This window comes from Callospermophilus lateralis, chromosome 12, assembly GCF_048772815.1.
Source record: "Callospermophilus lateralis isolate mCalLat2 chromosome 12, mCalLat2.hap1, whole genome shotgun sequence".
Lineage (NCBI taxonomy): Eukaryota > Metazoa > Chordata > Mammalia > Rodentia > Sciuridae > Callospermophilus > Callospermophilus lateralis.
Window position 1 is genome coordinate 26,132,382 of NC_135316.1, and position 24,278 is coordinate 26,156,659.

Consider the following 24,278-nt stretch of genomic DNA (forward strand, 5'->3'; position numbering starts at 1 on the left):
ATTCCTGGAAGGACTCACTTGAATCTACCTTGAGCAACAATGGTTCCTTTCATAGTAGTTATAGTCTCTGAAAAATAAAAGGTACAACTTAAAGTCAAATTCCATTAGAAAACTGATGTTTTCATTTCCATAGATTGAATCATAGAAATCAAACAACTTTTGTATTCAGAAATCACTTTACTACTTATAAATTCTTGGCAATAAAATTTGAAAAGTGAAAACATCTTATACTATTAAATTCTTGCTACTGTGCAATTTTCTCCAAATTTAGTAGCAAGGCTTTTAGATATTGGAAATAATAAAAGAGGCTATTAATTACATGGAATTAATGTCAAGAACTAATTTATTGAGACTTAAGTTTATATATACTTATTGAATTCTCCTCCCTTGGGTAAGTAGAAAACATAAGACAAGAATATGACATATACTCAAGAGAAGTAACTGCAATCTTTTTTGCTTAAATGCACTACCCCATTCTCCAAATAATGTATCCACCATTCTACATAGCTCTCCCACTACAATTAGAAATATTAGGAAATAACATTATCGGTGAACTTTATCTTTAAAAGAAGGAAAATCTGAATTCCAAACCCTCCACTGTAGTATTTAAACCTACTACTATAAAGAAATATAAAAACTATAAATTAATTGTTTCCATATTTGAAGTTATTAACATGTACTGAGCACTAAACCCTTTCCAGAGTTCCAAGATCTAAAAATAGTGTCACAGTCTTAGGCTACACAAAAGATGTCAATGTGGCTTTACCTTGTATATGATATACCATATTCCAGTTATCTTTAATTAGTAAAGCTAGTTTTAAAAGGGAGGAGAGGATCCTGTCTTTCCTAGGCTAACAAAAATCTAGTACCTGAAATCCCAAAAACTATAATGATTAATGTGTTCAAAAGAAACACATATAAAACCAAAGGTTTATAGGATTTTTATTAATCTCAATCTAAAGATACTATAAAATTTGACCCATTTTAATACAGAAATATTCACACGTTTAGCTTATTTTGGGGGGGGGGGGAGTGGGATACTGGGGATTAAATCCAGAGGTACTTTACCAATAACCCATATCCCTAGCCCTTTTTGTTTTTTTGAGACAGGATTTCACTAAATTGCTTAGGGCCTCACTAAGTTGCTACGTTGGACTTGAAATTTTGATCATCCTGCCTCAGCTTCACTGGATTATAGAAATGCACCACTGTACAACAGCTTGCTTAACATTTTTATCTGCCAAAAGGAGCTAATTTCTTATAATTAATAATGTATTCAGTGGCAGAGTACTTAGCCTGTGTGAGGCCCTAGGTTTGATCCCCAGTACCACAAAACCAAACACACAAAATTTTAAATAATGTAAAAACAATAGGTTTACAAAGTCCAGGAGTTCAAGTTGCTACACTACAGTCATCATTTTATTGGCACTTAATTGTGGCCTGAGCATAGTGAATCCCTTCTAAAGAGTACCATAGAGAATTGGGAGTTGGGGGGTACAAATACATTTTCAGGGTAGGAACCTGACAAACACTGCTCCAGGAACATGACTAAGGTTACGAGTTTGTTTTTTAAATTCTGTTTTATTGTTTTTCTTTCAGATTCGCCATGAAGTTAGCTTTAAAAATATGACTCATAAACTGTGCAGTGACCACTGCTTTAATAGATACAGAATGGCCAATGGTCTAATAATGAATTGCTGTGAACAGTGTGGAGAATATTTGCCCAGTAAAGGTGCTGAAATAATGTTCTGGTGATTGATGGTCAGCAGAAAAGATTTTGCTGTCAAAGTTGTGTCAGTGAATACAAACAGGTAATTCATATACTATTAAAAATTGGGTATTCATTGTAATGTATTGAAAGTGCTATAGTGTCGTTACATTTGTTAACCAGATGTATCTTGGAATCTCACTTAATTCCATGTGTCATCATGATGACAGTCTGCCTCAAATTGATGCCAAAAATACAAATAGATTATTAGAAATAAACTTATGATTTTATTTATAATGGTAAATGTTAGTATGATTACTCTTCTTAAAAAAAGTTTTTTTGGCTGTCAATAGACTTTTATCTATCTATCTATCTATCTATCTATCTATCTATCTGCATGTGGTGCTGAGACTTGAACCAGTGCTTCAAACATGCAGGCAAGCCCTCTACCATTGAGCTACAACTCCAGTCAGCAGTATGATTACTCTTTTTAAATTTTTTGCAGTATTGGTGATTGAACCCAGGGATGCTCTACCACTGAGCTACAGCCCCAGCTCTTTTAGTTTTTATTTTGACACAGGGTCTCAACATATTGCACAGGCTGGCCTGGAATTTGGTATACTCCTGCTTCAGTCTTCTGAGAACCTATAATTACAGGGTGTACTATCATGCTGGGTTTCTCTTTTGAATTTCTTTTGTGGAATTGGAAAGAGGTTAGAAGTATGAATTTTGAAATTGTTAAAGCTTAGCGTAGGAATGATTATCTTGTTTTTACTTGAATATTAAAGTCTTTATTTTTGAATTTGTGTGTGTATATGTATGTGTGTGTGTGGGGGGGTTAAAAGTAAAATGTACATAAAAAGATATACTCCAGAGAAATTTAGATTTCAATTTTATTTTCTCCTCTTGGTTCTTGTGCTTCTTTTCTAAATATTTTTAATTTTAATGTTATGTTTCTTACTTTTTTTTAAAAAATTAAGGAAATACATAATTCATTGTTAGAATATTCATTGTTAGAATATTTCTATTGTAGAAAAGATAACTTAGTATATGTATATTCTTGGCTTCCGTTTTTCACTTCATAGTGTATTTCGGAAATCAATTACTATCAATAACATAGGTAGTTCTTCCTCATTCTTTTTTATAGCAGCATAGTTATTTATAGGAATTTTTTGAGTCCATTATTAAAAATTATAGAAACTTAATAGATAATTATTTGTATTAGTGTTAGGGATGCCATGACAAAATACCCCAGATAGGGTGAGTTTATAGTATTTTATATTCTCACAGTTCTGGAGGCTGAAAGCCGTTATCAAAATGGTATCATATGGGCTGGGGTTGTGACTCAATGGCAGAACCCCTGCCTCATACACGTGAGGCACTGGGTTCTATCCTTAGCTCCACATAAAAACAAACAAGATAAAGATATTGTGTCCATATATGACAAAAAAATGTTAAAAAAAAAAGATGGTATCATAATTGCTTTCTTCATCAGTTTGAGGCCTCTTCCTTATTTGGAGACAGCCTTCCTGTTTGCTGTGTCATTGTATGGTTTTTCCTCTGTATATGAATGGAGAGAGAGAGAGAGAGCCTTCTGGTGACTTTTCTTGAATGGATACCAGTCCTATTGGATTAGGGCCCATCCTTATGACCTTGTTTAACTTTAATTACCTTCCTAAAGATCCTGTCTCTAAGATATTGGATTTTTGGGTTTTAAGATAGGAATTATGTGGGTATGAAGGGGACCACACATAATTCAGTCCTTAGTAATACTAAAAATATTCAACTTACATTTTCTTCTAATTTTATTCCATTTTAGTATTATCTGTGCTTTTAAGGTTTTGTACTGTTCAATATATTTGTATAATGGAAATATTATATAGAACTGTGTGCTTCTGTGTATATCTCTTTCCAGTTCCATAATCAATTTCATGTTGGTAGCCTTAGGTGGCCATAGTGGGAGTGTTTTTACAGCAAATTGTAGTTCCTGTGCTTCTTTTCTAAATATTTTTAATTTTAATGTTATGTTTCTTATTTTTTTTTAATTAAGTAAATACATTTTTCTTCACCCCTAAGTTCCTGTGCTTCTTTTCTAAATATTTTTAATTTTAATGTTATGTTTCTTATTTTTTTTAATTAAGTAAATACATTTTTCTTCACCCCTAAGTTCCTGTGCTTCTTTTCTAAATATTTTTAATTTTAATGTTATGTTTCTTATTTTTTTTTAATTAAGTAAATACATTTTTCTTCACCCCTAAGTTCCTGTGCTTCTTTTCTAAATATTTTTAATTTTAATGTTATGTTTCTTATTTTTTTTTTAATTAAGTAAATACATTTTTCTTCACCCCTAAGAGCTTTGATTGATCATATGTAAGATAATACCTGGTTGTTTGTTCAATCAGTTTGTTGTTGATGGTATTTGAGTTATTTTCAGTCTTTTCCTGTTACAAATAGTGGATGATGGATAACATGGTATCTACTTTTCTTTGCATTTGAAAATGTATGAATTGAAGGTAGATTCTTAGAAGAAAGACTAATTGGTAAATGTCAGTTTGTTTTATATATATAAATTTTTAGTTGTTGATGGGCTTTTTTTTAAAAAAATTTATTTTTGGTGCTAATAATTGAACCAAGTACCTCACACATGCTAGACAACTGCTCAACCACTTAGCCACAATCCCAGCCCAAGTTTTTTAGATATTTTAACCCCTCTGTCGGAGTCTACCAGTTTGCTTTCTTTTCAGTAACATATGGGATATTTTTCCCATCTGTTGTATGGAAATATGTGTATGTATGTGTATACACACTAATATATATATATGTACACACACACACACACCCATACACACACAATTACAATTTTTTTTTAATATTTTTAGTTGTAAACGGACACAACACCTTTATTCATTTATTTATTTTTGATGTGGTGCTGGGAATTGAACCCAGTGCCTCATGTGTCCTAGGCAAGCACTCTACCACTGAGCCACAACCCCCAGCCCTGCAATATGTTTTTTTTTAAAGAGAGAGAGAGAGTGAGAATTTTTTTTTTTAATATTTATTTTTTAGCTTTTGGCGGACACAACATCTTTGTTTGTATGTGGTACTGAGGATCGAACCCGGGCCACACGCATGGCAGGCGAGCGCACTACCGCTTGAGCCACATCCCCAGCCCTGCAATATGTTTTTTATAAACTCACCAACAGGGAATATTAACATTTTATTCTGATTGAAAATAGTATCTTCAGTGTAATTTTAATTTACATTTACTAGGAACGATAGCAGTTTTTTTTAATTTCAGAGCTATCTTTATTGTGAACTGTTTGTATCTTTTGCTATTTGATCTCTTTATTTTTTTTTCATTATATTCAATGTATAATGTAAAAAGTAAATCTGTAATTTGTCTGTGATACTATTCACCAGTCACTGTGTTTCAGACGCTGCACTGGATGCTCGGTGTAATATTCTGAGATAGGAAGCAGTCATAGTTACTGCCTTCATACCATTAACTTTCCTACAGTGGCATTCTTCCAATTCTTGTACATAAGGAAGGCCATATAATAGGGGAAAGGATCAAACTATAATCCCCAAGGTTAACCATACTGTTTAATGTTGTTGATAATGTTGCATTTAACTTCTGACACCTGGAAAGTTTGTTAAGTGTGCTGACTTTAAAGTTACTTGGCCTAGGTTTAAATTATGGTCCCACTTGTTGACAAGTGTGTGGGCTATGGAAATTACTTAACCTCCCTGTGTCTTTTTTCATCACATGTAAAGTTGGGGAATGTATTAATCCTTGTATCATAGTGTTATAAAAATCAGACCTGTGCTTTTCATGTTTTATTTCAAGAAGACAGAATATTTAGTTTTAACCCTTTCAACTCTTTCTTTATTTTCCCCTTTTCTCTTTTCAAAAGTAGTGGGCCACTGTCTTTCTTGATATTGTATGGAATCTTTATTTTTAATATTTGAATCTTGAACACATTTGAAATTCATTATGGAATATAGTTGAGTTATGGGTAATTTTAACTGCTTCAAAATGTCTCTCCTTGATTGAACATAATTAAGTAAAGATTACTTAACCCTTTGCCCAGGGATTTGAGATGCTACTTTGGTTGTATATTACATCATATTTCTATGTAAATCTTTCTCAACTTTTTCTATTGCTTTGATTCTAAATTCATGTGCTCTTTCCACACTATTGTGTGGTGTTTTTGTTTCTTTCCTTTTTTTCTTTGCAGTGCTTGGGATCAAATCCAGGGCCTCTTGCATGCTAGGTAGCAAGCCCTCTACCACACTGAGCTTTATCCCCAACCTTCATATACCATTTTAATAACAGATGTTTTAGTATGTGATTGAACAAGGCTATTCTCTCATTATGCTTCTTTTTCAGCGTTTTACTGGCTATTCTTATTTTCATTTCCATATGAAATTTAATGATGATGTCTGTATATACCCTTCTCTTGCAATTGGTATTGTTCCTGAAATCTCATTGAAGTTAAACATATATATATATTAACTTCAGGGAAATTGGCAGTTTTATGATTCCAAACTATCCTATCAAAGAACAATGTATTTCATTTCATTTGTTAAATCAACCTTTTTGTTGATTTCACCAAAAAAGTCATCTTTTTGTTGCTATTGTGAGTTCTTTTTCATTATTTTGTGTTTATGTGTACATACATATTTATGATTTTTCGAAGTATCTTCTACCTAATTTAATCATCATTATTAGTTGATTCTCCTAGATTTCCTGGCTTTACCATTATATTATCTGCAATAGAGAAAGTTTAAATCTTCCTTTATAGTTCTTGATGGTGTTTTCTGGTAATTTCAATACCGTTTTAAATAGTTGAGAATAGTAAGTACCTTTTTCTTGTTCCAGTGGGAATGATTTTAGTGTTTCCTCAGTAAATTGGAAGCTAGCTTTAAGGTTGAGGTATATATATTTCACCATATTAAAGATGTATCCATTGATTTTTATTTTAGTAAAGTGTTTTATTTCAGAACACTGAGAGTTTTGAAGGTGTTTTCGGTGAGTCTGACAATTTGTGAATTATATCCCTGGATTTCCTAGTCTATTGAACTATCCTTGCATTCCTGGAATCATACCAGATTATTTATTTTTTTAAAAAGGTGAGATTCACCTGTAATTTCCTTTATTTTTGCTTTAAGATATCAGTGTTATATTTGCTTTATAAAAATGCTCAGGAAAATTAATATCTTCATATAAATAATGAAAATGAAAAGAAATGAGTTAAATGTTTGATTCAAGTCTAAAAAACACAATAAACTATGATGAAAGAGGAGAAAGGAAATAAAATAAAAAAGTATAGAAATTAATGGATTAAGGAATAAAATAAAACTGAATTAAGTAAAAATGTTACGTCTTTGGAAAATCTGGTCTTTGGAAATCTAGAAAGTAAAATTTCCCTAAAATAAATTTAGAGCAGGTAGAATTGGGAGACCGATTTCCACAGATGAATCAAGAGTCATCAAAGAACCATTCCATGGAAAAGAACCAGGCTCAGATGTTTTTCAGGAGAGTACCATCAAATTTAAACCAGATCATTTTGGTATTATTTAAGCTATTCCAAAGCATAAAAAGGAGAATATAACTCATTTTTTTTTTTTTTTTTTTAGTTGTTGATGGACCTTTATTTTATTTATTTTTATATGGTGCTTAGGATCAAACCCAGTGCCTCACACATGCTAGGCACGTGCTGTATCACTGTGCCACAACCCTAGCCCTCGTTAGTTTTTTTTTTAAATTGTAGTAAAATATACATAAAATTTGTAGTTTCAGCCATGAAATATGTGATTGAATGGCATTGGTAGCATTCAAATGTTGTGTAATCATTTTTATTTTTAAAACTTTTTCATTGTTCCAAACTGAAACTGTGTTTTTAACCAATAACTTCTCATTTCCTTCTAACCCAGTCCTTGGTAAACTCTAATCATTACTTTTCTACTTTGTGTCTGTTCTAGATAGTTCACATAAATGGAATATACAGTATTTGTCCTGTTGTATCTGGCTTATTTTACTTAGCATAATGTTTTCAGTTTTATCCCAGGTATAGCATCTATCAGAAATAATAGCATCACTTTTTATAGCTGAGTAATATTCATTATACACCCCTCCCTCCTCCACCATACACGCATACACAATACAGTGTTTTGTTTATCAATTCCTTGTCCATGTGATGGATACTTTGTTATTTCTTCCTTTTGGCTGTTGTGAATAAAACTATAGTAAATGTTGGCATATAAGTATCAGTTTGATATATGTAAATATGCCAGAATAGAAAACTGTTCAAACTAGGAGTGGTAATTGCTGGGTTACAGGGTCATTCTGTTTTTAGCATTTTGAGATATTATTCAACTGTTGCTATGGCATAGGCTGTGGCATGGACTTTTGATATACTTTAAATATGAATCGGCCATGTATGTGTGGGTTTATTCTGGACTCTTGGTTCTATGTTTCAATGGTCCATATGTCTGTCTGTGTCTATTCTTTTGAATGTACCACACTTTTTTTTTTTTTTTTAACTGTATCTTCAGAGTAAGTTTTTTTTTTTACATTTTTTTAATATATATTTTTTTTAGTTTTCGGTGGACACAACATCTTTATTTTATTTTTATGTGGTGCTGAGGATCGAACCCAGTGCCCTGCGCATGCCAGGTGAGCGCGCTACCGCTTGAGCCACATCCCAGCCCTTTCAGAGTAAGTTTTGAAATCAGAAAATATGAGTCCTCCATCTTTGGAGGTTTCTTTTTCAGTATTGTTTGCGTATTCTCAACCCATTTTTCTTCAGGATGTTTTGGCCCTATTCCAATTTTATGTGAACTTGAGGGAATAATTCTCCATTTCTGCAGGAAGGACTGTTGAAGTTTTAATACGGTTTTTTTGAATATGTAGATTGCTTTGGATAGTATGTTAAGTATGCCTTTAATGTCTTTCAGCAGTCTTTAAAAAACCTTTTAAAGTGTACAAGTCTTTACTTTTCTTTATAATTATCCCTAGATATTTATTTGTTAATTCTGTTAATTGACTTGCTCTTTTAATTTCCTTTTTAGATTGTACTTTGGTGGAGTATGGAAACAGGAGTGGGCAGGTAGTTCAGTGGTTGAGTGCTTGCCTAGCATGTCTGAGGTTCTGAGTTCAGTCCCCAGTACTGCCATAAATAAATAAATAGTAGTGCCAGGGTATGGAAACACTACTGATTATTACGCAGTAATCTTTGTATTCTGCAGCTTTACTGAATTTACTTATTAGGTCTTGTAACTTTATTGTAGATTCTTGGGATTTTCTCTGCCTAGTAATGTTATCTATGAACAGAAATAGTGTTTACCTTCTTTCTACTTAGGATGCCTTTTATTTCTTTTTCTTACCCAATTGTGCTGGTTAGAACTTTCAGGACTGTGTAGAATAGAAGTCGTGAAAGTGTATATCTTTCTGTTATTCTTGAGTGTAACGATAGCTTCCATTTTTATGATTAGAAAGATACTGTGTGATTTTGGTCTCAAAAAATGTACTGAGATTTGTGACCTAAAATGTAATATATCCTGGAGAATGTTTCCTGTGAACTTGGCAAGAATGTTTATTCTTCCATCTGTTGGGTAGAGTACCACACTTTGCTTAGTTAGCTCTAGTTGGTTTATGTGGTGTTCGAGCCTAGTCTTTATTTATTGCAATTCTGTGTATAAGGTTCTTGAAAAATTATTGAAAATCAAGTATTGAAGTTTCCAATTATTGTTGTAAAATTATCTGTTTTTACCTTCAGTTACTGTCTGTCTGTTCCTCCCTCTGTCAGTGTTTACTTAGTGAATTCTGATGCTTTTTTTTAAACATAGGTTTTTTTGGTTTGTTTTTGTTTTGGTGCTGGGAATTGAACCCAGGGGCACTTTATCATTGAGTTATATCCCCAGCCCTTTAGTTGAATTTATTTTTAAATTTTGAGACAGCATCTTGCTAAATTGCTGAGGTTGGCCTTGAATTTGGCAATCCTCCTGCCTTAGTCTCTTGAGTAGCCACCACTCCCGGCTCTCTTGAAGCTTTGATAGTGCATATGTTTATAATTGTTACATCTTAGTAAATTGACCCTTTTATTGGTGTATATAATCATCCCTTGGTATTTATACAAGTTTCTTATATAAAATTGTATGGTATTTGCATGGAACCTATTCATCCATTCTTCAAATCATCTATAGATTACTTGTAATACCTAATACAATGTAAATGGTATGTACAGAGATGTTATTACAGAATTTAGGGATGATAACAAGGAAAAAAACTCTAAACATGTCCAGTATGATGTTTAGACTTTTGATCTGTGGTTGGTTGAATCTGGTATGGAGGCGCTGACATATTTTTCTTTGTCTCTTGTATGAGTTTTTAAAATAAAGGCTCTTTTTGCCTGATATTAGTTTAACAACTCCATCTGTTGTTTACTTACTATTTGTGTGGAATATCTTTCTGTCTTTTCAGTTTTGACCTATTTGTGTCTGTGGATATAAAGTAAATCTCTTGTAAATATATAAACATATAATTATATAATTTTTTCCCTGTCTACCAATTTCTACCCCCACCTTTTTTTAGTTGTTGATAGCCCTTTATTTTATTTATTTATTTATATGTGGTGCTGAGGATCGAATTCAGTGCCTCATACATGCTAGGCAAGTGCCCTACCACTGACCAAAACCCCAGGCCCCAAATCTCTACTTTTTTTTTTTTTTTTTTTTTATTAACTGTTTGGTCATTTAAAAAAAATCTAATTTTTCATATATCTGGTTGTATGCAAAGTAGAGTCACACCATTCATGTTTTCATACATGTACTTAGGGTAATGATGTCCATCTTATTCCACCGTCTTTTCTGCCCTCATGGCCTGTCCCTTCCCCTCCTTTTCCTTTGGTCCATCTAGAGTCCATCTAATCCTCCCATGCTCCCTCCCCAACCCATTATGAATCAGCATCCTTATATCAGAGAAAACATTCAGCATTTGATTTTTTATAATCTCTACCTTTTGATTGGAGTATTTATTACATTTACTTTAATAAAAGTAATTGGTGACAAGGAATTATTTATTTCTACCATTTCAAAATTTGTTGTTTTGTGTGTCATATACCTTTTTTGTAATTCATTTCCTCCATTATTTTGTGTGTAGTTGATTGTAGTGGATTGTTTTGATTGCTTTCTCCTTTTCTTCTACCTATTATTTTAGGGATTTCCTTTGTGGTTATCTTGGAGGAGTATTGTGTTTGTGTATGTGTCTTTAAAATCATGTAGAAAATAAAGAGTGGACTTATAATCCAAAAATATGATAGTGCTAAATTTTGTATATGCCCAAATATTTACTAATGATGATTCATGTGTCTTTCATTTTAATTAAAAAAATGATCTCCTTTACCAGTTCTCATCAGGTCAGTCTAGTAGTAACAGCCCTTCTTATTTTTTACTTGGGTATGTTTTTATTTCTCCTGCAGTTTGGCTTGTTTGAAAGCGTTTTTTCCTTCCAGCATTTTAAATCTGGCATCCCCTTGCCTTTGGCCTTGTGTGACTTCTTTTGTGAAATTGTAGTTCTCTTGAGGATTCCTTGTGCTGAGTCATTTCTTTCTTGCTTCTGTAAAGATTCTCTTTCAACAGTTTGATCTTTCTGACCCTTTCTCTTCTCCTTTTGGAACTCTCATAATGTTCATGCTAGTCTGCCTGATCTTGTCCCATGGGCCCCATCGGTTGGTTGAATTGTTTCTTTTTTTCTGCTCAGTCTCTATAATTTCAGTTTTGACCTTGTTACTCTAGTTTTTGGTGAATTTTTACTTTCTACCAGGACAGGCCTTTTTATCAGGGTTTAGGGTTGGAATAGGGGGTTGGCGGTGGTAATGTATCTTATTATTGGAGTTGAGGATCATACTTCATACTTGGTCTGCTTTAACTTCACCATGGCTAGGGCCCCGGGTTGAAGCACCTCATTGCAACCAGGACAGGATGGAAATCTAGGCTCTCTACTTGGCCTTTTATTGTGTGGGTAGGGCTAAAGTCTATGGTATTTGGCTAGAGTAGAGGGGCTATTGTCCATGTTTTCCATTTCTCTAGGCTGCCATTCCAATTATATTTTTTCTATAGGTGTGTTATTTCTTTTGCTGGTTTCAAAACGTTCTCTTTGTCTTTGGTTTTCGGCAATTTATGATATATCTTGGTGCTCTTTGTGTTTATCACTTCTAGTTTGCTTGGCTTCTTCTATCTGTGTATTTATGTCTTTTGCCTAGTTTGAGATATTTTCTTTTGTAGACTTTTCTAGTCCTGTCCTCTTTTTCTTGCCCCTTCAGTTTCTTCCTCCTGTCTTCCTCTCCTCCCCTACCCAGTTTTTTCCCCTCTGTTGTTCAAATGGGATTATTTCTTTTATTCTGTTTTCCAGTTCACTGTTTGTTAACTGTTCTTCTTTATATTCTCTATTTGCTGACATTTTCTGTTATTTTATTTGTTTTCAAGTGTGTGTGTTTTGGTTATTGTTAGATTTTATGACGACTGCTTTAAAATCTTTGTTACGTAATTGTAAAATCAGTGTACTTTTGGTGTTGGTGTCTATTGTATTTTTAAATTTAAATTGTGGTTTTCTAGTTTTGGGTATAAGTGAGTTTTGATTAAAACTTGGAACATTTTGGGTTTTTTTTTTTGGGGGGGGGGCTCTGTATCTTTATTTAAACCTTTTGTTGACAAAGTTCCAGCAAGAGAAGAAAGGCCACTACTTATTTTTTGCCAGAGGTAAAGTCAAACCTCTCTGCTTGATCTTGTTAATACCCATAGAAGATTGGGTAGCTTCTTATTATTTTTAAGTGGGTGTGGGAGTTCTGGCTTCCAATAATTACCAAATTATTCTAGTAGATACAGAAAAATTCTATACTATCTTCCTCTTCATCATCATCATCATCATTATTATCATCATCATTTTGGTGCTGGAAATTGATCCCTGGGCCTTGTGCATGCTAAGTATATGCTCTACTACCTAACTATAACCCCTATCCCCATCATTAATTAAAATAAAAATTATTTAAAAATAGAATTCCATCTTTTATTCTTTAGAATATTGTTTGCATATATTTTATCATCATATGTTACATGTTCATAATTCATAAATAAATAGGAGTCTGCATACATTTTTACTTATAAAGGAACCCAATTTGACAGGTTGGGAGACCACTCCATGAGAAGCACCAGTGAATTTTCTTTTCCTACAGCCTGGAAACTAAAATTACATGATAATCTTTTCTTATTTTCCATCTTTGACCTTTGTCTCTAGCATTTAATTTGGCTGCCTTTGTTGTTTATTTATGTCTTCATTGTTCAGTTGGTTTCTGGAATATTCTGATATATTTAATTAGCAATGTAGAACCTGGAAATGGAAACTGTATAAGACTTATGACTTGCTTTTAATAGTTTCCCTCTTCTACCATAGTGTTTTAGCTTTCATGGAAAGCCGGGAACCTGCATTCTTCCTTATTTTCTGTAAGAATAAGGATTTAAATTTGCATTATGTATTAGAAGTTGTCATGTGTGTTTTAAAGAGGTTTTCCCAAACAACCCATTTTGCAAATGATGAAAATTGTAATCTCCAGGTTACTTACTTTAGAAAACTGAGATTGCATTTTAAGTTCGCATGTTTTAAAAAGATCTTGGAATACACTTAAGCCATCTAAGAGAAATATTTCTCAATTGGAGGTGTCAAATTCAAGTGTTTATATTTAATTTCTTACTCCATTATTCTTATTATCAGTTTTTCTAGGAATTAAATTATTTGATAATTCTTGTAAGTTGGATAGCCACTTTCGGGATAAGACTGATACACATTTTTTAGAGTTGGAATGAGATTATAAGTCACAATTGAGAAGAAACTTTTATAAATTTCTCATTTACCATCTAGTCTAGCAGTCTTTATATGTATTTATAAAGCCTTTTAAAATCTTTTTTTAGGTAGGTAGCCATCCAAGCTTCCTGAAGGAGGTTCGTGATCACATGCAGGATTCTTTCTTAATGCAGCCTGAGGTAAGCAGATGGGGGTTTAAGGCTCACGTTAAGCATATTTTCAAGCACTGCTGAAATCTTTAATATGTATGAAAAAAATCATGTGCCATTTGAAGTATATTAAAATTTATGAACTTGAGCTGTATCAAATAATGAATGTTTCTGTTATCTGCAAGACATAGATTACTTTGATTGTTCACATTGAAGCCAAGCAAACATGGCATGGAAGTTTATATCCTTTTGTGCCAGTGTTCTCTCATTAAGGATCCTTTTGTCTTTGGAACAGTGGTAACTAGTGACAAGTGTTGGAAAAAAGTGACAAGAGTTGAAATCTTAATACTAACAATTTTATCTTTTTGAGTTTATCCATTTTATGTGTTATTCTGAAGAGAATAAGAAAGTACTATTTGTTAACATGGAACAGTTGCTTAGTTCCTTGTATACTTGATGTCTTAAAGCTGTTATTAATTTAATAATTCTGCTAATAAAATCAGTGCCAGGACCACAAATCCAGTGATGACTGTCTACTTTGCTTAAAAAAAAAAAAAAAAAAAAAAAAAAGTCATCAAAGCCAAGATTTGATAGTTGGGCTTCATTTGTATTGGTTAAAGGATTCTTCATAGGTGCTGATATGTGGAAGCCTCACATGCATATCTGTCTGGGGGAGCTGGTTTAGTTTTCTCAATATAATCTTTAGCATATTTTTAAGTGTCCTGGTTTTTAAATTTTTAGTATTTTTAATTTGTACAGTGGTTTCAGGTTTAAATAAATTTCTTCCATTATTGTATCCATCTGTTTTCTTTTGTTCTTTGCCTAACATAAATATTTAAGTCATCAAATAGACTTCAGGAAGTAAACCAAAGCATTTTTCTCTAATGTCCTTGTATTGTTGATAGAATCTTAATTAGATATCTTTGTAGCCATTTTTCTTTTTTAACACTAGATTGTTTTAAAAAGAAAAAAAAATATATTTATTTTTATGTGATTGAACCCAGTGCCTCACATGCTAGGCAAGTGCTTTGCCACTGAGCTACAACCCCAGTCTATATAGCCATTCTTATTTGTTCTTTGTTACTATTTCTTTGCTGTTAATAAGTTTCTTTTTGAGGCTTAGAGATTGAAGAATGAGTTAATTTCCATTTGGAAAGTAAAACTTAGGTCTTCTCTAGGTGATATTTAAGTGTATAAGGACATTACTGCCATGTAAGCAACTGTCTTCTCATACATGTTCTATTTATGCATGCTAAGAAAATTATTCTTCTCTTTATATTGAGGGAAATTGCTTGTGGGGGCTTTTTGTTTGTTTGTTTTTGGTGGCTTCTGGGGGCCTAAATTCACAACCTCATGCGTTGTAAGCGTTCTATTACTGAGCTATACCTCCAGCCCTAATTTTTTGTCCCCACTTGGAATTCATTGCCTTTGTTTTCTGAAATCCCATAGTATTTGTGAAAATTCTCTTGAAGTTAATGCATTATATCTGGCCTGATTTTTCTGTTGGTTTGGAATCTTATTCATCAGTGCATGGAACATTTGGAGGCCTTCTTGTATCCTCATACAATACATTCTTTTTAAAATATTTTTTAGTTGTCAATAGATTTTTTTACTTTGTTTATTTATATATGGTGCTGAGGATTGAACCCAGGGCCTCACACATGCCAGACAAGCGCTCTACCACTGAGCCACACCCCAACCGCCCCCCCAGACATTTTTTGATAATAAAAATGGAGTTAAATAATCTCAATATTAGGTGGGGGAGATAGATGTCTTTATCACAGTTTGTGATATGTCATTTGATTATGACAGACTCCTGTGAACCCTCAGAAAGGGGATCAGTACAAGTTGCATGCAACCCATTAAGTCCCAAATTCTCAATTTTGCAAATATTTCAATGAAATTGATGCAGTGTCATAAAATTGGTTGGAATCATAATCTAGAACTTATGTATCCTTTATTATAATTAAGAACAAAATCTGAATAGTCCTTTAGTTAGGGACAGAGAGATAATACAATGTCTTTTATAGATACAAGCCAACCTATAAAATAGGACATTGGGCAAATGTGCCATCCTTTTCTACATCACACAAGATACAAATAAGTGACTTTTATGACCTGTTTAGCAATTATTTTTGGTGGAAAGGAACGAACACTTCAAACAAAGGGTTGTATCATTTTTGACAATATATGGTCAGTTTTTCATGACATAACTTGTTTTCATGTTGTTGTTTTTGCCATAATATGACTTCTCATGTCAAATCTGATAGTAGGTCTGGGTGTATTACGCTTTCTTCGTCCTTGCAGTTTCTCATTGTGTCATTTTATGTATGCTGAGCAGATTTCTCATTTGAAATTCAACAAATTTACGAGATCTCTCTTGTCTTTGTTCACAAATGTGTGAATAATCTATGCATTTGTGGTACACATGTCAGTTATTTGAATGAACAAAATCCAGTACCCTTTTTTAACCTCTAATGGATGTGGAATATTTGGAAACCAACCAATTGTGTCTGTCCACACCACCAATGAACTCATTATAGGTGCTTACTACCTTTGATTGAGGCACATTGGCTCTACTTTCTTTCTTGCATCGTTGAACTTTGCCAAGAGGTTCTATTATATTGTAGTCCATTTCAACAATGATACATTTATTGTCTAATCATTTTACAATGAGAATTTCAGTATTTATATTGAATCTGTAATCATATGATCCTCTTTTTCATCATTGGTGTTGTTTTCAGAGAACGCTTTAGTCTGTTTTCCCTCATAGTACTTATTTGCTTAGAATCTGATATTTCAGTGCAGTACCAATAAGTTACAACCAGTGAGTAGATTGTTGGAAACAACAACAACAACAATAACAACAACACTATGCTTGTGAATTCTCTACCACTTCAAGCATTTGCAGAACACCCTTACTTCCAAGCAAAAGATCATTGTTGGGTCTTTTTTGAGCACTTTTTCACAGTACAAGTTAATGTTATAGCAATATCCCAATAACTGCAGTGTTTAGAAATTATAACCAAATCTTATGGACTTACCTCTTATAAATTGTTTGAGTGAATTGTGTTTGGAATATCTGACATCATTTTATCAACTGTCAGACGTACTTCAAAATATTTACTTTCATGCATGATTTTTTTTTTTTTTTTTTTTTTTTTTTTTCCGTACTGGGGATTGAACCCAGGGCCTTGTACATACTAGGAAGATGCTCTATTGCTGAGTTATATCTCCAGACCTCATGCATGACTTTTAAATCATATTTATTAGAAGATGAATTTTAAGACCATTATCGTCAGTGTTCTCTTGCCATTCATTATTGTTGAAAAGTATATGATCTTTTCATCTTCTTTAAATGATTTCTGGACTTTTTTAAAAAAAGTTTTTAAATATTTATATTTTAGAAGTAGTTAGTTTATTTATTTTTATGTGGTGCTGAGGATCGAACCCAGGGCCTCGAACATGCTAGATGATCATTGTACCGCTGAGCCATAATCCCAGCCCCTTGACACTGCATTTTTAATGAAAGATATACCCAAACCTTCATTAATTGACCAGTAGTTTCTTATGGAGGGTAATTTATGTATGAAAACACAAATAACCACAAGTAGGAACACATAGTTTGTCAGGCAGTAGTGCAGTACATCACACATAACTGTGCAGTATACATTGTCCTAGTCTCCTATTTATAGAACAGCTGTTTTGGAGCATTGATAATTTTATTTTTTAAAAATTTTTTAAATATTTTTTTAGTTATGAGGTGAACACAATATCTTTATTTTATCTTTATGTGGTGCTGAGGATCGAACCTAGTGCCTCATGCATGCAAGGCGAGCGCCTTCCCTCTGAGCCACAGTCCCAGCCCCATGATAATTTTAAATATATGCATTCCTTGAAATAAAATGATAACATCGTTTTAGAAAATACTTTCATGAATACATTTTTATATTATATGAGCTGTGTACATAATATTTTGTTCATTTCAACATTAGAAGTAACTTTTTCAGTAATGTTTAAGCATTTTCACAATGAATTTAAAAATAGTTTCAAATGATCAAATCATTCACTTTTAATTTTAAGAGACTAGAACTGTAAAAACATTATTTTAGAGTTTCACATATATATAAGTGGTGTATTTTTTGCTCAATTTCTATAGGTGTTCCACATCTGGGATGATGGACAAAATGGATTAAAAACTTGCTTTTCATGTTTGCTTTGATTCATTTCTTTGCTTTTTTTTTTTTGTTTGTTTGTTTGTTTTTTTGATACTGGGTCTCTTATTTCTTATTTTGAGATGGCCTTATTAATTGTGAGGCTGGCTTCATACTTGCAATCCTGCTGCCTCAGTTTCCTAACTAGATGTGTGTCACCATGCCCAGCTCCATAGTTTTTTTTAATTGTGATTGTGAAATTTTTTTAAAAAAAATATAGATATACCAGTTTATCTGAATTGTATATTTGTAAGACTATATGTATTTTCACGGTATTTCTTTTGTCCTGGTAAATTTTTAAATGTAAATATATATTTTTTAGTTGTAGATGGACACAATACCTTTATTTATTTTTATGTGGTGCTGTGGATTGAACACAGTGCCTCACACATGTTAGGCAAGCGCTCTACCACTGAGCTGCAATCCCAGCCCCTGTCCTGGTAATTTTTGAAGTATCCTCTTTGGTCTTACTTTCCTACTCTATCTCATTTCTTTCAAGTTACTTCACTGTCAATCAATTCTCCATGCCAAAAGTATTAGTGTTATAATCTACTAATTGATTATATTGACTTTAGTTAATAATAAGAAATCATTTTGAATGTTAAACTTTTTCATTTAAACTTTTTTTATATGTTACCATGACCTATGAGGTTTTTACATATACATAAATGATTATAATCTTTTGTGTGTTTGTGTGTGCACACTGGAGATTGAAACCAGAAGCGTTTAACCACTGAACCACATCTCCAGCCCTTTTTTATATTTTCTTTAGTGACAAGTTCTTAGGGCATCACTAAATTGCTTTGAACTCTGGATCCTCCTCCTGTCTCAGCCTCCTAAACCATTGGGATTACAGGCATGTGTCAGTGTGCCTGGCTGCTTAATCCTTTTTTAAGCTACGTTCCGTCACCCCCCCCACCAAAACAAACAAACAAACAAACAAACAAAACAACAAAACTTGGAACTTCCTTGCTCAGTGGAAAAAGGATTTAAAAGTTTTCAAATTCTTGCTTTGAAGTACTTTTGATTATTAAGCCTTTAATTTCTTCTGTCAAATAATAAAAGAAGCGTTAAAAAAAAAAACCCTGCTTTTTCTAGATTTTCAGTTTTTATTTATCTGTATATAGGGATTCTGTTAAACTAAGTTAGTGAAAACATTTTTGAAGAACAGTTACCTAACAACCATTCTTGGTTTGAACGAATATAGCAATTGTTGCAGCTAAATCTTTGAATCCAGATGAAGACTTCCGACTCTAAAACTGATAAGAGATTAACAATAAAGTGTTTTATAGAGATGAAAGATGTAATGAGAAATAGGACTATGTTTTTCTTAGTTCATATGTGGTTTTAAAAAAATGACCTTTTTATGTTTTACATTTTAGAAATATGGAAAACTGACAACTTGTACTGGTTGCCGAACTCAGTGCAGGTTTTTTGATATGACTCAGTGTATAGGTCCTAATGGATATATGGAGCCATATTGTTCAACCGCTTGCATGAATAGTCACAAGACAAAATATGCAAAATCACAAAGTAAGTTTCAGGTATTTGAAAAGTTAAAGAACTTTAATTTTTTTCCTCAAAAAGTAACTGCTCTATAATTTTGATTTTATACTTGTTTTTAAACTGCTTTTTTGAACTTAAATTTATTATTATCATTTACTGCAAACTTGTAATTATTTGATCATTCCGGTTTATTGAAGTACTCTTCATATCTGTCTTAGCTAAAATTGTTGTTCCATCCAAAAATTATCTAAAACAAAAATTTTGATGTATATGTGTATGTTTAGAAGATAATACCAGTCTTTTTTATGACAGTATTTAAAAAAATAATCTTGAATATTTAAGGCACAAATATAAAAGAAATAGTTTATAGGAGATTCTATTTTTAAGATTTTAAATGTCATTTGTAAGTTAAAAAAAACTTATTACTTTATAAAGAAATCAGATATGTACCTTTTCTTTCCTAGGTTTGGGAATTATTTGCCATTTTTGTAAGCGAAACTCTTTACCTCAATACCAAGCCACAATGCCTGATGGAAAACTGTATAACTTTTGCAATTCCAGTTGTGTGGCTAAGTTTCAGGTTTGTTATTTATTTTGTATAACCCCTAACCCCAATTAATACGCATTGAAAATAATCAGTGCAATATTCTTTTATCCTTGTTATCTGTTAATTTTTATATAGATTTTTTGAGGATCAAATGGGAGGGTGAAAATTCTAGAATGAGTCATAGAAGACTTGGCTTTACCAGTTTCTTTCACCCACAAGAATGTGATTGACTTTTGAATTGTTACAATAATAGAAATTTTAAAGGAAAATAAATTTTAATATAGTTGAACTCATTGCTCCATGTACAGTATTTTCCTATTAGATGGTTTGAATAAAATGTGAATCTGAAGGGGAATTCTGTTCTGTGATGAGTGAAGTATGTAGGTTTATTTCGCTTGGAAATGTAATATAGGATCAATTTCAGGGAGCCATATTTTGTGTTGGTAAATATAGTGTACTTTCTGACATAGTTCTTCAGAGTTGGAATACGAATAATCTCAGGAGATAGTGTTGATTTAACCTTGTTGACCACTAGAAAGAAAGGCATAGTTTAGAGGGGATTCACGCATTAGTTAGGTAGTACTAGTAGGTTTACCTGTTGTATGTGAAAATTTCAGGGTATTGCCCAAAGATTCAAACCAGTGCATAAAGCCATACTTCATGAGTTAATTCATCCAACATTCTACTTTATTCCAGGTACTGTGCTCTATGTTTATTAACCTGAAAATATAGTCACTTAAGTATGTTACAATAGTTACTGCAACAGTTATAAACTCATTTAATTTTAGGTTGCTTTGAATTCAGCCAAGTGAATGTTTTTGTTAAGTTATATACTCACTAAATTAAGATGATAAGTCACATTCAAGACTAAACTTTTATTTTAGAAGTTGAGATCATGGCCATTTGATAAGTTCTTTTAGTATATATATATATATTTTTTGCTTAGCTTTTCTTAACTAGAAATTAAGGAATAATGGTTAATTCAAGGAGAAAAGGACAGTGTGCATGCTGCTTGTCAGATGTTAAACTGTCTTTTTGATGTTGGGTAAACTGAACTGGTAATTGAAAATGTTTTAACTAATTTTTTTAATTGAAACTATATTATTTGATATATCCCTGTCTTTGTACTCTGTATATTTTAAAGAAATACTTAATTTAGGGTCTTAATTTTGAAGATTGTGTCCAGATAATTCTATATACAGCCTTATTGCTGTTGGCATATGAATAATAAAAAGTTGTTAAACAGAAAGGCAACATTTTTTTTTTTTTTAAATCTTGAAAGCAAACCATGTATTTGAACTTTGTGTCTTTATTAGGTGTTTTTCCTTTTGAAAGAGAACAGTTTAGTATTCTTTGGCTGCTATAACAAAATATAATATTTTAATATATATATATATAATATAACAAAATATGCATAGGTCATAAACAACAGAAATGTATTTCTCACAGCTTTGGAGGCTGGGAATTCCAAGATAGTGCTGTGGTAGATTTTTGTCTTGTGAAGGTCCTTTTCTCAGTGGGGTGTCTTCTCATATGTCTTCATGTGGTTGAAGGACTAAACAAGTTCCTTTATTAGATGGTTTTTAAAGGCACTAACAAAATCAATAGGATGGCCCAAAGACCTCTTAATTCTGTCACACTGAAAGTTAGGATTTAATATCTGAGTTTGGGAGGATTTCAGACATTCAGATCATAATGTACACCATTTATTTTAAAGGAATAGTTAACCTTGAGGAGGTTCAATTCTTTTGATACCTCTAAGGATAATGTTTTTTTTTTTTTTTCATTTTACTTTTAGTATTCACCTGATACTAATGTCTTAAATCTGCCATATTGTATTTTTTTCTACAGACTTTAATTGTGTTGTAGTGCATACAGATGTTTAAAAATGAAAAAGATCTTTCCCTCCACTGTACCTTCAGATTATATATAATATGTATGTGTAATATGTGATGTGGCTCAAAAGAATGTTAATTATATACCAGTTTAATTACCACTCAGATTAAGAATTAGAAAATAATGTTTAAAAACATCTATGCTTGTGTCCTATCTTAATCTGTAAGTTATTTTAACTGTAAGAAAAATAATAAGGGGCTGGGGTTGTAGTTCAGTGGTAAAGTGTTTCCTAGTACACATGGAACACTGGATTCAATCCTCAGTACCACATTTTAAATAAATAAATAAGTGGATTGTGTCCCATTTACAACTAAATTTTTTTTTTCTTTTAAGTAAAAAGGCTAAAATAAATAAATTCCTAGTGTGAATAGTAACATAGGCTGTAACATCACTGATGGACTTGAAATGAAAATTAAAGCAGTGATGCAGTGAGACAGATCATTAGTAAATTAGATATTTGGAGAAAACAAGACCTGTTTTTTTTTTTTTTTTTTAATTTTGTGGCTTTTTGGTTTCTTTCTTTTTATTTTTATTTGCTAGTTCAGAACTTGAGCAATTAACCTCAATATTATTGTTTACATTTTCAAGTGAAGATAAACCATAATTGAATTGTATTTTCTTTTTTCCTGTGTATATTTTAAAATTTTAGGTAAATAGTAATCCTTTGGTTATAGAAAGAATAAATTTCAATTGTATAAAACAGTGTGTTAGCATAATTTTTAAAAACAAAATTCAGAAATATAGTTTTGTGTGCTGCAACAATATTTAACATATATATATGACTTTCTATACACATTAGATTTTTCATAGTAATCATAAGTAGTAATTCTCCATGCCAGGCTCAGTCTATTTTATTTTTTATTTTAGGCTCTAAGCATGCAGTCATCTCCAAATGGCCAATTTGTAGCACCAAGTGATATTCAGTTGAAATGCAACTACTGTAAAAATTCCTTTTGTTCAAAACCAGAAATCCTGGAATGGGAGGCAAGTCACATTTTGTTATGTATATTATCTAGTGCTAAAATGAAAATTAAGTCAAATAACTAGTATTTTCATAAGAAGACCTATTTCTTAGTAGGCATGTTTTTCAGATTTTGTGATGATTGGCTTATGTACTTATGTGGGAGTAGAATCAACCCAAGCTATTTCTTTATGGGTTAAGCAAAAATTTTTGAAGTCATATTTGCACTATATTATGCCCATAAGAGAGTACAGAATTCTCCTTTGTTTAGTTGCTTACCTAGAGCAACTTGTATGACTATTCTTTCTATTTTTCTCCTTGGTCTCATAAATATTAACTCAGAGCTATAATACATTCTGGTATTCAGTACTTATAAAAATAAGGATTTGTTAGTCATACCACATTGTCATTTAATGTTGTATGAATTGTTTCCATAAAAGAATAGAGGAGTATGGGTCTTAACATTATTTTCCCTTCCTTATCACTGGTACCTTTATCCGTGTACTTAATTTAACTTTGCCTGTGTCCTTTTGCCATTAGCACCTCTGAGAATGATTTTTATTTCCATAAGGGGCAATAGGAGATGGATAAATGGACAAAGCTGCTGTGATTGCCCATTGGTTTCTTGAGCAAAGCTTACCTTTGGTCTTCCTTTCTTTTCATTCTTTTGAGGACAGTATGGGGTGGAAGGTAGTAATAAAACGGTGCACAAGATTTAGAACTAACAACGGATTGCCTTGAGGAAAAATTTACTAGTAATTGTTGGCAGGTCACTCAGTATCTGAAGTCTTAGGTGAAAAATGGTACCCAAAACTGAACTTTGTGATTTCTAAAGTAGTTGGAAATCTGAAATTTCATCACTTCAGTGCCTAGAAATTTTTTTAGTTTATTATTTTGTTTGGTGCTTCTCTGGAGCATTTAAATCAGTTGGTTTTTTGAGACTGTTGTTGGCATCCAGTGATGATTTTTAGCATTAATACCCCCTTTAAGTAATAGCAGAAAAAGTGTTGAAGACCCAAGAAGAGAGAATAAAGGAATGAGGGAATGAGGAAAGCAATTAGTAAGGACATAAAATATTGTCAGGTAGGACATGAAGATCTTAGATTGAATTTGTTAATACTAGATGAAAATGAGGTCCTTCCCACCATGTACCTGTTAGTGCTCCCCAACTTTTGGAATCTTGTGTGTTGCTTTTATTTACATGGATGCAAGTGTTGAAAGCAGGCTGAAGGAGAGCTTGTCTTGTCCTTCAGGATGTCGAGAGTTCAGTGCCCCTTGCTGCTACTTATTCCATGTTGGCAGTTGTGATTTCTTTGTTGCCTTTTTCCTCTTATGAGTTATATATTTATAATGGGGCAACTTGTTTTTGGTGGGAGGTGGGGTGCAACTTTCCATGGATGATTATCTTAACTATTTTGAGTTTATACCTAGGCTCTT

The 24,278-nt window shown here is 32.4% G+C and overlaps 1 protein-coding gene across 1 annotated transcript in view; it reads left to right on the plus strand.

Annotated features, from left to right (window-relative positions):
* The window catches only part of Zmym2 (zinc finger MYM-type containing 2), a 70,628-nt gene that overhangs the window by 18,596 nt on the left and 27,754 nt on the right, over positions 1 to 24,278 (plus strand). The window contains exons 6-9 of the mRNA XM_076872733.2: positions 13,676 to 13,747; positions 19,314 to 19,464; positions 19,902 to 20,017; positions 22,748 to 22,864. Coding sequence (XP_076728848.2) covers positions 13,676 to 13,747; positions 19,314 to 19,464; positions 19,902 to 20,017; positions 22,748 to 22,864 — 456 coding nt within the window. The remainder of the gene's footprint in view (positions 1 to 13,675; positions 13,748 to 19,313; positions 19,465 to 19,901; positions 20,018 to 22,747; positions 22,865 to 24,278) is intronic.